At 38.8% G+C, this 12,819-nt stretch overlaps 1 protein-coding gene across 1 annotated transcript in view; it reads right to left on the minus strand.

Annotated features, from left to right (window-relative positions):
• WWOX (WW domain containing oxidoreductase) overlaps nt 1-12,819 on the minus strand; it is a 1,243,064-nt gene that overhangs the window by 1,148,523 nt on the left and 81,722 nt on the right. The window contains exon 5 of the mRNA XM_036750184.1: nt 8,281-8,387. Within this exon, the coding sequence (XP_036606079.1) occupies nt 8,281-8,387 (107 nt within the window). The remainder of the gene's footprint in view (nt 1-8,280; nt 8,388-12,819) is intronic.

The raw sequence follows: 12,819 nt of genomic DNA on the forward strand, positions 1-12,819 counted from the left end.
TACACAATGTTTGTAGATCTGGTGAAGGACTTTGATGCTGTCAGTCATGAGGGCTTATGGAAATTTATGTCAAAATTTGGTTGCCATGAGGTATTCATCAGTATTGTATGTCAATTTCACAACGGAGTGCTTGTCCAGGTTCTGGATAGTGGACGATGTTCTCGCACTTTCCCATTCACCAATGAAATGAAACAAGGCTGTGTACTTGCTTCCATGCTATTTTTAGCATGTTGTTTTCAGTCATGTTGTCAAACGCCTTCAATGAGGAAGAACATGGAATCAAGATCAGCTACCTCACTGATGGTAAATTCTTCAACTTGAAAAGTCTATAAGCCAAGACCGAAGTGAAGGGAATGATGGTGCATGATTTTTTGTTTGCAGATGATTACTCCACACAGCCTCTGAAGCTGAGATGCAACAAAATATGGGTTGTTTCTCTGCTGTTTGTGCAAATTTTGGCATAACAATTAATACTAAGAAAACACAGGTGCTCCATCAGCCAGCAACACACCATCCATACATGAAACTACTGGTTACAGCAAATGAAGATGTTTTGAATGCTATGGATAAGTTCACTTACCTTGGCAGTATACTTTCTAGGAATGTACACACTGATAATGAGGTTGATGCACACATTGCCAGAGCTTGCTCAGTGTTTGGGAGGCTCCAAAGGAAAGTATGGGAGAGAACAGGTATTAGAATGACTACCACACTGAAGGTTTCCAGAGCCATTGTTCTGACTTCGTTGTTGTATGCCTGTAAAACCTGGACAGTATTACTGATGCCATGTCAGGAAACTGAATTGCTTCCATTTGAATTCTCTTAGGAAGATTCTGAAGATCACCTGGCAGGATAAGATACCAAACACTGAGATCCTTTCTCAAACTAAACTGCCAAGAATTCAAACTTCACTGCAGGGAGTGCAACTCTGATGGGCTGGCCACACTGTTCAAATGCCAAATGTATGCTTGATAAAAAGACTATTTTATGGAGAACACCCACAGGGCAAGCGCTTACGTGGTTGTCAGAAGAGGTGATACAAGGACACTCTCAAGGTCTCTCTTAAGAACTTTGGAATTGATTGTGTGACATGGGAGATGCTGGCACAGGTCCAACCAGCATGGCATGTCCTCATCAGAGAAAGTGCTGTCCTCTATGAGCAAAGCAGAATTGAAGTAGTTCAAAAGAAAGGTGAGATACACGAATTTGGAAAATCCATGCCAAATGCTCACATGGGTCTATTTGCATCCAACCTGTGATAAAGCATTCCAAGCTCATACTGGTCTGATCAGGCACAGTCCGATGCATTGCAACTTGACTCTAACATAGTGATGTCATTTTGACACTCTTTGAGAATGAAGGATAACAACCATTCTGTAGTTGTATTTAGCCATTGTGTTTGTGTCTTAGCAGGTAGAATCCTTAATTTTTATATCCTTTATAGTTATTTTAAATGGAAATTTTCTTTCTAGTTTTCCGTTGAGTTTTTTATCTTTTATTTTTTCCCAACAACTATTTTATTATTTAATATTTTAGTTTTCAACATTGATTTCCACAAGATTTTGAGTTACAAATTTTCTCCCCATTTCTACCCTCCCCCCACTCCAAGATGGTATATATTCTGATTGCCTCTTTCCCCCATCATCCCTCCCTTCTGTTACCCCACTCGCCCCCCCCATCCCCTTCCCCCTTACTTTCTTGTAGGGCAGGATAGATTTCTATGCCCCATTCCCTATATATCTTATTTCGCAGTTGCATGCAAAAACAACTTGTTTTTTGAGCATCTGCTTTTAAAACTTTGAGTTCCAAATTCTGTCCCCTTTTCCCTTCCCACACACCCTCCCTAAGAAGGCAAGCAATTCAACATAGGCCACATGCGTATCATTATGTAAAACACTTCCACAATACTCATGTTGTGAAAGACTAACTATATTCCCCTCCATCCTATCCTGTCCCCCTTTATTCAGTTTTCTCCCTTGACCCTGTCCCTTTTCAAAAGTGTTTGCTTTTGATCATCTCCTCCCCCATCTACCCTCCCTTCTGTCATTCCCCCATTTTTATCCCCTTCCCCCTACTTTCCTGTGAGGTAAGATACCCAATTGAGTATGTATGTTATTCCCTCCTCAAGCCAAGCCAATGAGAGCAAGATTCACTCATTCCCCCTCACCTGTCCCCTCTTCCCTTCCATTATAACTGCTTTTTCTTGCCACTTTTATGTCAGATAATTTACCCCATTCTATCTCTCCCTTTCTCCCTCTCTCAATATATTCCTCTCTCATCCTTTAATTTTATTTTATTTGTTTAGACATCATTCCTTCATATTTAACTCACCCTGTGCCCTCTATCTCTCTATACATGTATATTCCCTTCAACTACCCTAATACTGAGAAAGGTCTCATGAATTACACACATCATCTTTCCATGTAGGAATGTAAACAAAACAGTTCAACTTTAGTAAGTCCCTTATGATTTCTCTTTCTTGTTTACCTTTTCGTACTTCTCTTGATTCTTGTGTTTTAAAGTCAAATTTTCTATTCAGCTCTTATCTTTTCAATAGGAAAGCTTGAAAGTCCTCTACTTTATTGGAAATCCATATTTTGCCTTGGAGCATTATACTCAATTTTGCTGGGTAGGTGATTCTTGGTTTTAATCCAAGCTCCTTTGACCTCCGGAATATCGTATTCCAAGCCCTTCAATCCCTTAATGTAGAAGCTGCTAGATCTTGTATTATCCTGATTGTGTTTCCACAATACTCATATTGTTTCTTTCTGGCTATTTGCAGTATTTTCTCCTTGACCTGGGAACTCTGGAATTTGGCAACAATATTCGTAGGAGTTTTCTTTTTGGGATCTTTTTCAAGAGGCAATCAGTGGATTCTTTCAATTTCTATTTTACCCTCTGGTTCTAGAATATCAGGGCAGTTTTCCTTGTTGAAAGGATGTTAAATTGTTGAAAGATGATGTCTAGGCTCTTTTTTATCATGGCTTTCAGGTAGTCCAATAATTTTTAAATTATCTCTCCTGGATCTGTTCTCCAGGCTAGTGGTTTTTCCAATGAGATATTTCACATTGTCTTCCATTTTTTTCATTCCTTCGGTTCTGTTTTATAATATCTTGATTTCTCATAAAGTCACTAGCTTCTACTTGCTCCAATCTAATTTTTAAGGTGGTATTTTCTTCAGTGGTCTTTTGGATCTCCTTTTCCATTTGGCTAATTCTGCCTTTCAAAGTATTCTTCTCCTCATTGCCTTTTTGGAGCTCTTTTGCCATTTCTGTTGGTCTATTTTTAAGGTGTTATTTTCTTCAGTATATTTTTGGGTCTCCTTTAGCCAGTCATTGACTTGTTTTTCACAGTTTTCTTGCATCACGCTCATTTCTCTTCCTATTTTTTCCTCTACTTCTCTTACTTGCTTTTCCAAATCCTTTTTGAGCTCTTCCATGGCCTGAGAACAGTTCGTGTTTTTCTTGGAGGCTTTTGATGTAGGCTCTTTGACTTTCTTGACTTCTTCTGGCTGTATGTTTTGATCTTCTTTGTCACCAAAAAAAGACTGTAGAGTCTGCGTCTGCGTCTTTTTTCGCTGCCTGGACATGTTCCCAGCCAACTACTTGACCTTTGATCTTTTTGTCAGGGTACGAATGCTTGTAGAGTAGGGAGTGCTTTGTCCCAAGCTTTAGGGGCTATGCTGCAGTTTTCAGAGCTACTTCTACACAGCAAGCTCTGCCACAGCAGTGGTCCTCCTCCCCCAAGAACCACCAACCAGGATGGTGACCCAGATCCAAGCAGGGCAAAGTTGCCACTGTGCCAGCAAAGCTCTCCTTGCACTCCCACTCCGATCCACCGCTTGATTCCTCCCACCATGTGAGTCAGGGACTCGGGAAGCAGCTGACTCTGGAGTTCTAGAAGCAGCTACAGGAGCTTCTATTGCTGCTGCCGGCACCATCATGCCACCTCCACCATCCCCAGGGCTGGGGCCAGACTGCTCCCTAACCCAATAACCTGCTTTGTGGGCTTTGGCGTTTGTGGGTTAAAAAGTCTGGTAACTGCCACAGTTCAATGATTCATGGCCCTTAGGCCTGCTCCGGCCCACTCCCAGTCTGGTCTGTCCTGGCAGGGCCCATGCTGGGCTGCGCTACAATCCCAGCACCGTGCGATAGACCCTTTCCAGTGACCATCCAGGCTCTCCTGGGCTGGAGACGTGCTTCTCTCTGCTTTTTCATGGGTTCCACAGCTCTAGAATTTGTTCAAAGCCAATTTTTACAGGTGTTTGGAGGAATTTGGGGGAGAGCTTAAGCAAGTCCCTGCTTTCCAGCTGCCATCTTGGCTCCACACCCCTTTCCTGTTGAGTTTTGTTGGTAACAAAGAGAAATGCTGATGATTTATGTGGTTTTATTTTATATCCAAGAACTTTATTGTAGTTACTATAAAATAATAATTAATTTTAGTTGATTTGTAGGTTCTCTAAGTAAGTCATCATATAATCTGCAAAAAGGCAGTATCTTTATTTTTTCTTTGCCTCTCAATTTCTTTTACTTGTCTTATTGCTATAGCTAGCATTTCCAGCACTGTATTAAACACTGAATTTGCAAGTGGAAATCCATGCTTTGCCCTTGATCTTATTTTTAAAAGTCTTATGCTTTATCACCACTACATATGATACTTGCTGTTGGTTTTAGATACTACGTATCATATTACAGAAAGATCCATATATACATATATTTTCTAACATTTTTAAGAGAAATGGGAATTGTATCTTTCAAAAGCTTTTTCTGAATCTATTGACATATAATCAAATAATTTTTGCTATTCTTGCAATATGGTGAATTGTATTGACAATTTTCCCAATCTTGAAACAATCCTGCATTAATGATATAAATCCAATCTGATCACAGTATATAAATTCTGCAAACTATATATAGTCACCTTGCTAATATTTTAATTTTTTGCATGAATTTTCATTAGGGATATTGGTCTATAGTTGTCTTTCTCCATTAAGCTGGCTTGAAGTTTAACATAAAAAAAAAAAACTAAGATATTGGCATCTGGTCCCATCACTTCCTGGCAAATAGAGGGAGAAGAAATAGAAGCAGTGCCAGGTTATATATTCTTGGGCTCAAAGATCACTGCCAATGGCAACTTCAGCCATGAAATTAAAAGGTATTTGCTCCTTGAAAAGAAAGCTTTGGCAAATTTGGACAGCATACTAGGAAGCAGAGATATAACTTTGCCCACGAAGGAATGTATAGTGAAAAGTATGGTTTTTCTAATAGCAATGTAGGCTATGAAAGTTGGACTATCATGAAAGCTAAGCACTGAAGAATTGATGCTTTTAAATTGTGGTGTTGGAGAAGACTTTTGAGAGTCCCTTGGACAACAGGGAGATCAAATCAGTCAATACTTAAGCTAATTCAGCTATATAAGAAGCTACTCATTGGAAGGCTGAATATTGAAGCTGAAGCTTAAATACTTTAGCCACATAATGAGAAGATAAGACTCACTGGAAAAGACCCTGACATTGGAAAAGATTGAAGGCAAAAGGAAAAAGGGATGGCAGAGGATGAGTTGGAAACAACAATGACACGGAAAAACAAACAAGAACTTGAACCGACTTTGGGAAATAGTGCAGGTCCATGAGATGGTGAAAAATTGGACCTGACTAAACTGAACAACAGTAAAATAAGATTACATTTGGTTTAGGTATCAAGACCAGATTTGGATCACAAAAGGAATTTGCTCGGACCCCTTCTTAATCCTTTTTTTTAAAATCAGCCTGTGCAATATTGGAATTCATTGTATTTGAAGTCTTGATAAAATTCACTGTTTATGTCTGGTCCCAAGTTTGGTTTTGTTGTTTATTTTTTTACTTTGGGATCATCTGTGGCTTGTTCAATTTCTTTTTCTAAGATTAGGTTAATTTCTCTGTTTCTTCTTATATTATTGTGAACATTATATATTTCTAGAAATATTCTTCTATTTAAATTAAATCATCAGTTTTATTAGCCTATAATTGGGCAGAATAGCTTCTAATAATTTCCTTTATTTCTTCATTTGTTGCCCATTCACTTTGTTCATTTGTGATAATGATAATTTGTTTTTCCTTTCTTTAATCAAAACAGTCAGTGTTTTATCTATTGTTAGGCAGTTTTATTACTCCAATAGGCTTTTGTTTTCAATTCTGTTAATGTTTTACTTGATTTTCAGAATTTCTATTTTGGTTTTTAATGGGGATTTTTAATTTGTTGGTTTCCTAGTATTTTTAGTTCAATGTTTTATTCATCCATCTGTTCTTTCTCTTTTTTGTTGAGGAAAATGTTTAGATATATAAATCTCCCCCAAGGACTGCTTTGGCTGCATCCCAAAATATTTTGGTATGTTGACTCATTGTTGTAATTATCTTTAATGAAAATTATCAATTGTTCCTATGATTTGTTCTTTGACCCACCAATTCTTTAGAATTAACTTATTTAGTATCCAATTAATTTTTAATCATTTCTTCGGAGGCCCTCTTGCTCTCCTTTGACTAGTTCAGATTAAAATAATTTTCAACCATCATACACTCCCCCATGCCTTCTCCTTGTTTCTATAGTCTTATACTTACAAATCCTAATAATGTGAGATGATTTCTCCCGACTTTCCTCACCCTTTCATTTCCTAGTGTATCCTTTTCCCTTCCCTTTTCTATTCTTGTGTAAAATATGGAGAAATAGGAGCTAAGTGAAAGTACAGTTAAGTGAATTCAAAAGTTTTAAATAGAAATACTCAATAACAATTAACGGTTCAAATTTGAAGTAAGTCTCCATTTAGGCAGCCCAGAGATTCTTACTTTGCCATTTTAATCAATTACTTGCATGAAGATATGAGTGGTATGCTCATCAACTCTGCAGATGAAATACAGTTGGGCAGGATAGCTAACAACTTAGAAAATGGAGTCAAGATTCAAAGAGATCTTGTCAGGCTACAACATTCGACTGAATCCAATAAAGATTAATGCAATGTAGTGATAAATGTAAAGTCTCGCTCCTGGTTTCATAAAGTCAGATTTACAAGTAGGGTATGACATGTACTAGATTCTAAAACCAGACATAAAAAATTCACAGATTTTAGTAGCCTGTAAACTTATTATGAGAAAACAGTAAGATCTGAAAACTAATGCAACCTTAGGCTACATTTGGGACTAGGTAGCACTAACTATCCATGTCAAACCACATCTGAAATACTGTGTTCTGTTCTGGGTGACAGGTTCAAAAAGACAATGACAAACTGGAAGGCATCCAGAGGAAGACATACAGGACAATAAAGATCCAGGAGTCCATGCCATATAAGTAAGTATAGATTCATAATGCAAGGATCACTGGCATCAACATTTCACATAATCCACATAAAAGTTCAGTTAGCCTGAGAAGAGAAGGTGAGGAGGGACATGAAAGCTGTCTGCAAGCACTTGAAGGCTCTCTAGGAAGAGAGGATTGGACTTCCTTGTCTTGACCCCAGACAGCAGAACTAGTTGCAATAAGTAGGAGATGCAGAAATATGAAGTTAGAAGGAACAAGTCTTCTAAGTGCATCCCCTGCTCAAAAATCTTCAGTGGTTTCCCCACTGCAGCCAAGATAAAATATAAAATTTCTATCCTGGTATTCAAGGTCCTCCACAGTCTGCCTCCAAGTAACTTTTTCAGCCTTATTTTGCATTACTCCCTGGACTCTACGTTACAAGCAAACTAGACTACTAGGTTTGTTTTCCCAGACTCGACATGTCTTCTACTACCTATATGACTTCACAAAAGCTGTTTCTGATGTCTATAATGCTTTCTCCTTCATGTCCACCTGCCAGAATCCTTTACTTTCTTTCAGGCTCTGTTCAGACATAAAGTCTCAAATGAAACCTTTCCTGATTGCCAGGAGCCAATACACTCTATTCCGCCTCAACCAGCCTTCAATTACACTTATGTATGCATGTCATACAACAACCTGATCCCATATTTAAAGCAAACTCCCTGAAGTATAAGACTACTGCATATATGTCTTTGAATTCTTGATACCTACTATGATGCCTTGTACAGAGAAGGAACTTAATAAATGTTGGCTGAGTTGAAAAAAAAAAAGACAACAAATTTAGTTTACACGGTTTCCTTTTGATACATGCATAAAATGTATCCAAAGTAAGGATGACTTTCGCAATAAGGAAAACTATTACATTCAAAATTAAAGAGTATCCAAACTTCTATTATTTACCAGTATTATATACATGCTGCATTTTTTTTTAAAAAAATCATTGTTTTCTTACCCACTCTTGTAAAATGCGTGACACAGCTTCATTAGCTCTTGCTATATTCCTGCAGGCCAGGATGACTTGGGCACCATGGAGGGCAAAAGACTTTGCTGTTTCAAATCCTGTAGTTTAAAGAAAAGGAAAGAGAGAACAGATTCTGTGTATGTTAGTAAAACACCAGCTTAGCTACCCATGCAGTGGTCATGACCTCTGTGATAATTTTGTAATCTTAAACTTGAAATAGTTCTCTTCAATCATAATTTCCTTTGTCCCATCTCTCCCTCCCATCACCTAAACCTGTTCTCCATCACAGTTCTGACCTTATTACTCTCCAGCTCAAAATTCTTCAGGGGATCTCCTACTTCCTCTAGGATAAAAAACAGTTCTCCAACATTGGGTTCCCACTGATACTTTTGGCTATATCATATTACTTCCCTTCACAAAATCTACATTGCAGGTGAACCATCCCTACCATCTGTTCCATGAACTCAGCATCACATCTCCCCTTGCATCTCTATTTCCTGAAATCTCCAGTTTCCTTCAATGCTCAAATTAAATGGAATTCATACATGAAGTCTTTCCTGATACCCTCGTGCTATTGTTCTCTGACTCCTCAAATTATCTCGTTGTGTTGGTAACCAAAAATGGGCTCCTTAGCACTTAGTCAACAAGTGCCCTTGACTAGTTTGGCTTTTTCCCCTGAACTGAATGCTGTTTGTATGTTGGATTGGAGTAAGCTTGTCGGCCCCTTCACCTTGCTTCCCTTGCTTAAGCTGATGGAAAGAACCTGTGCTTTCCTGGTCAACCCCTTCACCTTGCTTAAGCAGATTGAAAGAACCTATGCTTTCCCCGGCGTACCTTACAGGCCCGCAGAAGCCGGATGGTTAAAAACAGCTTCCGTTGGAGCCAGAGGCTGCTATAGCTACAGCCACAGCCAAAGCTGAAGCAGGAGCTGCCAGTAGCAGAGCTGACCTACGGGAGGAAGCTGAACAAGGACTTGAAGCCAGTGGGTAATCTTTTTACCATAGAGGGGAAGCATGTATATGATTTTGCTTTACACCATCATGCTTCTCTGTGGCCTCCTGGTTATTCTTGTGAGGCAGACTTATTGGGCCTGGAAGCTTTTGATCAATATATCAAAATGGGGATGCTGGTTCACGGGTTGGTTACTGTGGAGCCTAAACATATGCTTTGATTTTTCTGCCTCCTACTTTGAGAGTTTCTTATATCCAGCGGTTCCGAACCTTTCAGACATATATATGATCCTCTTTGAAATTATAAACTCTGCCCTCCTAATACACTTGTATCTGAACTCCATGTTCCTGTCTGAAACCTCTTTCCACAATAGAATGCAAGCTCCTAAAGAGTAGGGAGTTTCATTTTGAACTTGGAATTCCCAAAACATACCATAGTGCCTAACCCAGCAGTCACTGAATAAATAGTGAAATGAACTAAATTATAGTCTATAAAAAGAGCTTTGTGATATACTTCGACAAATTACCATTTATTTCTATTCAGAGCTCATTTCCAATTAAAGCGAATTTCAGGGTTGAAAAGAACCACAGAGGCCTTCTAATTAACCTGTCCCTTTAAAATTTTGTTGCTGTTCAGTCATGTCTGACTCTTCATGGCCCCATCCTGGGTTTTCTTGGCAAAGATACTAGAGTGGTTTCCATTTTGTTTTCCTGTGCAACAAAGGTTAAGTGATTTGCCCAGTGTCACACAGCTAGTGAGTATCTCAGGCTGGATTTGAACTCAAGTTTTCCTGACTCCAGGACTAACTCTTTCCACTGAGCCATCTAGCTGTTTCTATGCCTTTATATAAATCCCACTCCCAAAAAGTGATCATCCAGCCTTTACATGAAGATAGGTCTCCAATGAGGGGTAATAGAAAACTTCCTGAAGCAGACCTTTATGCTTTTGCTATCAGCTATAACTGTTAGGAGGCTATTTTTTACATCAAGTTTAAATCTTCCTCTCTTAAACTTCTACCCACTGTTCCTAATGAAGATCTCCATGGTCTTCAAATATTTGAAGATGACTATCAAGTCCCTACTTTTTTTCCTCATGTTAACTACTCCCCAGTTTATTCAGCTGACATTCACATAACATGGTCTCAATGCCCCTAATCATTCTATTTCCCATCTCCTGAATATCTTTTAAAGGCTGTACCAAAGCTCAACACAATACTCTAAAGTACTGTATTTGTAGTCAAAAGACCTGAGTTCAAATATCGGTTCTGCCACTTTACTACCTGTGTGACCCTGGACAAATCACTTGTTCTTTCTGGACCTCTGCTTTCTCACCAAAAGGCCTTTAAGTTCTCCTTTAGCTTTAAATCTACAATCCTATGGTACAATTAGAATGTGAGTTCCTTGAGGCCAACGACCTTTTGCTTTTCTTTATGACCCCAGTACTTAGCCAAGGCCTTGATGCACCGTAAGCACTTTTTAAAAAATACCTGTTAACTAAGTGACTGGTCATACATAGCTAAAGCATAGTAGGACTACCACCACTTTATTCTGGACACTATTCCACTCTTAATTCAGATTAAGATTGCATTAGCTTTTATAGCTATAATATCCCCAATGACTCATAGTGAACTCACAATCCACTAAAACCTTCAGATCTTTTTCAGACAAACTGTGGAAATTGTGTTGTTGCCTTAATGCTGCCCAACCTACCCCCAGATCCTCAGGCCTCCCTGCTCCTTCCCTAATATAAAAGTCAGATTCTTTCTTTTCCCCAAAGCAAGCATAGCACTGCATCTCACAGATTATAAACTGACCTAGTGTTCAGGTCAACCTGATATTTTCTACATAAAAGTTTAGGCTTTGACCTGAATTCATCTTGTCCCAAAGCTGCTTTGTCAGCAGAACATAGTTACCTATTAAGAGCTTGGTATGAGGACATCAGTTTCTGTTATGCCCATAATGTATTGTAAATAAGTGTCAATTTGAGGAAAGAGTTTTATAACCTTAAAAAGCTGATACACTCTGAAATATACATTACAGAATCTCACTATGGCCCTTCTGAAAGTACTTGTAAGATAAATCAATTGTATTAAAAAGCAGGGAGGGAAATGTAGAGATAAGCAATAAAGGAAAGGATACAGAAAAGGAAGGGCAGAAGCAAAACGAGAGAGAGAGAAATGATGTCAGTCAATCCCATATAATTTTAAACAGGTAAATGCAAAGAGAATTGGACTTGTAGTCGGAGTACTGAATTTGAATCCCAATCCTGGCTTTTCCACCTAGCCAGTTAACCCTAGAAAAGTTACTTGGTTGTTCCTCATCTTGAAAATGGGGGAAATGATAACTATATAATCTAAATCACAAGGTTAATTTTTCAAGAAGACACTGTAAACTGCAAAGCACTGTATAAATATGAATCATCATCATCATCATTATAAGTCTCCAAATTTCCCTTCCAATAATTAATTCATTTTGGTTTGGGGTTGACCCTGGGTTTTTTAAGTAAATGTCAGTGAAGCAAATAACAATGTACCCCTAGTTTTCTAAATTGACTCAACAACCCAGCTGAACTACACTATTTTAAACAAACATGGGTAAGATGGCTATTACTTCAAGGACTGTCCCCTGCCCTACATTCTAGACTATATTTTAGAAAATCTTAACTGGTGATGCTATGTAGGGTGAATTTCAGTGTAAGTAAGGTGGATTTGTGTATGTAAGGTGGATTTTTGTTATTTTTTCTTAGAGCTCAGTTTCCCAGGATCTGTGGCCATAACAATCTCTGTTTCCCAGGTATTAGATATGAAGTTCCCAGGCTCATGGTTCAAAACATCTCTACCAAGTTTGCACAGCATTATATAATGATAAATAATATAAACGTGTGTGCTGAAATTATAAACATCCACTGTGACTGTGCAGTGAGATACAGGGATGAGGTGATGTAAAATTGTGAGGCTATTGCCGGTAATGTGCCTTCTTTGTTGCCCTATAAAACAGGTGGTCAGTGGTTAGTGAGTTGGGAAAACTTTATGGTTGAATGCGCAAGCTGGAATGCTGTGTGCCTTGATTGGCCCCCATCAAGGCACGAGAGGGGGAAATCTGTGTTCACCTCAACCGACCCCACTGAGGCTTGAGGGCATTTAGGAGATGCACAAGTTGTGCCTGTCTTGATTGACCCCATTGAAACGTAGGGGTAGATGCCCCCCCTTCTCTCTGGCCCCTGTGAGAAGGGCGATTAGGGAATGCTATAGGAGTTTGTGGTGCTTCTGTCATCAGCAATACTGTGTTAGAGAAGACTAGACTAGAATAAAGCTTATTATTAACCCCTTTGAAGCTGTTTTCCTGTCTGACCAGATCAAGAGTGAACCTGTTTGTGAAAGTCTGGAATCCAAAACCTCCAGTGCTTCCTGTGTGTTATCTGTCTAACATTTCAATTTAATTTAACAACAAGCATTAATTCACTGCCTACAAAGACAATGGCACTGTGCCAAAGACTGGAGATAGATACATAGATAGAAAAACACAAGATACCATGAAGAGAGGGTATTGATGACAGAGGAGATCAAGAAAGAGTTGAAGT

The sequence above is a fragment of the Trichosurus vulpecula genome, chromosome 3 (genome assembly GCF_011100635.1).
Source record: "Trichosurus vulpecula isolate mTriVul1 chromosome 3, mTriVul1.pri, whole genome shotgun sequence".
NCBI classification, from domain to species: domain Eukaryota; kingdom Metazoa; phylum Chordata; class Mammalia; order Diprotodontia; family Phalangeridae; genus Trichosurus; species Trichosurus vulpecula.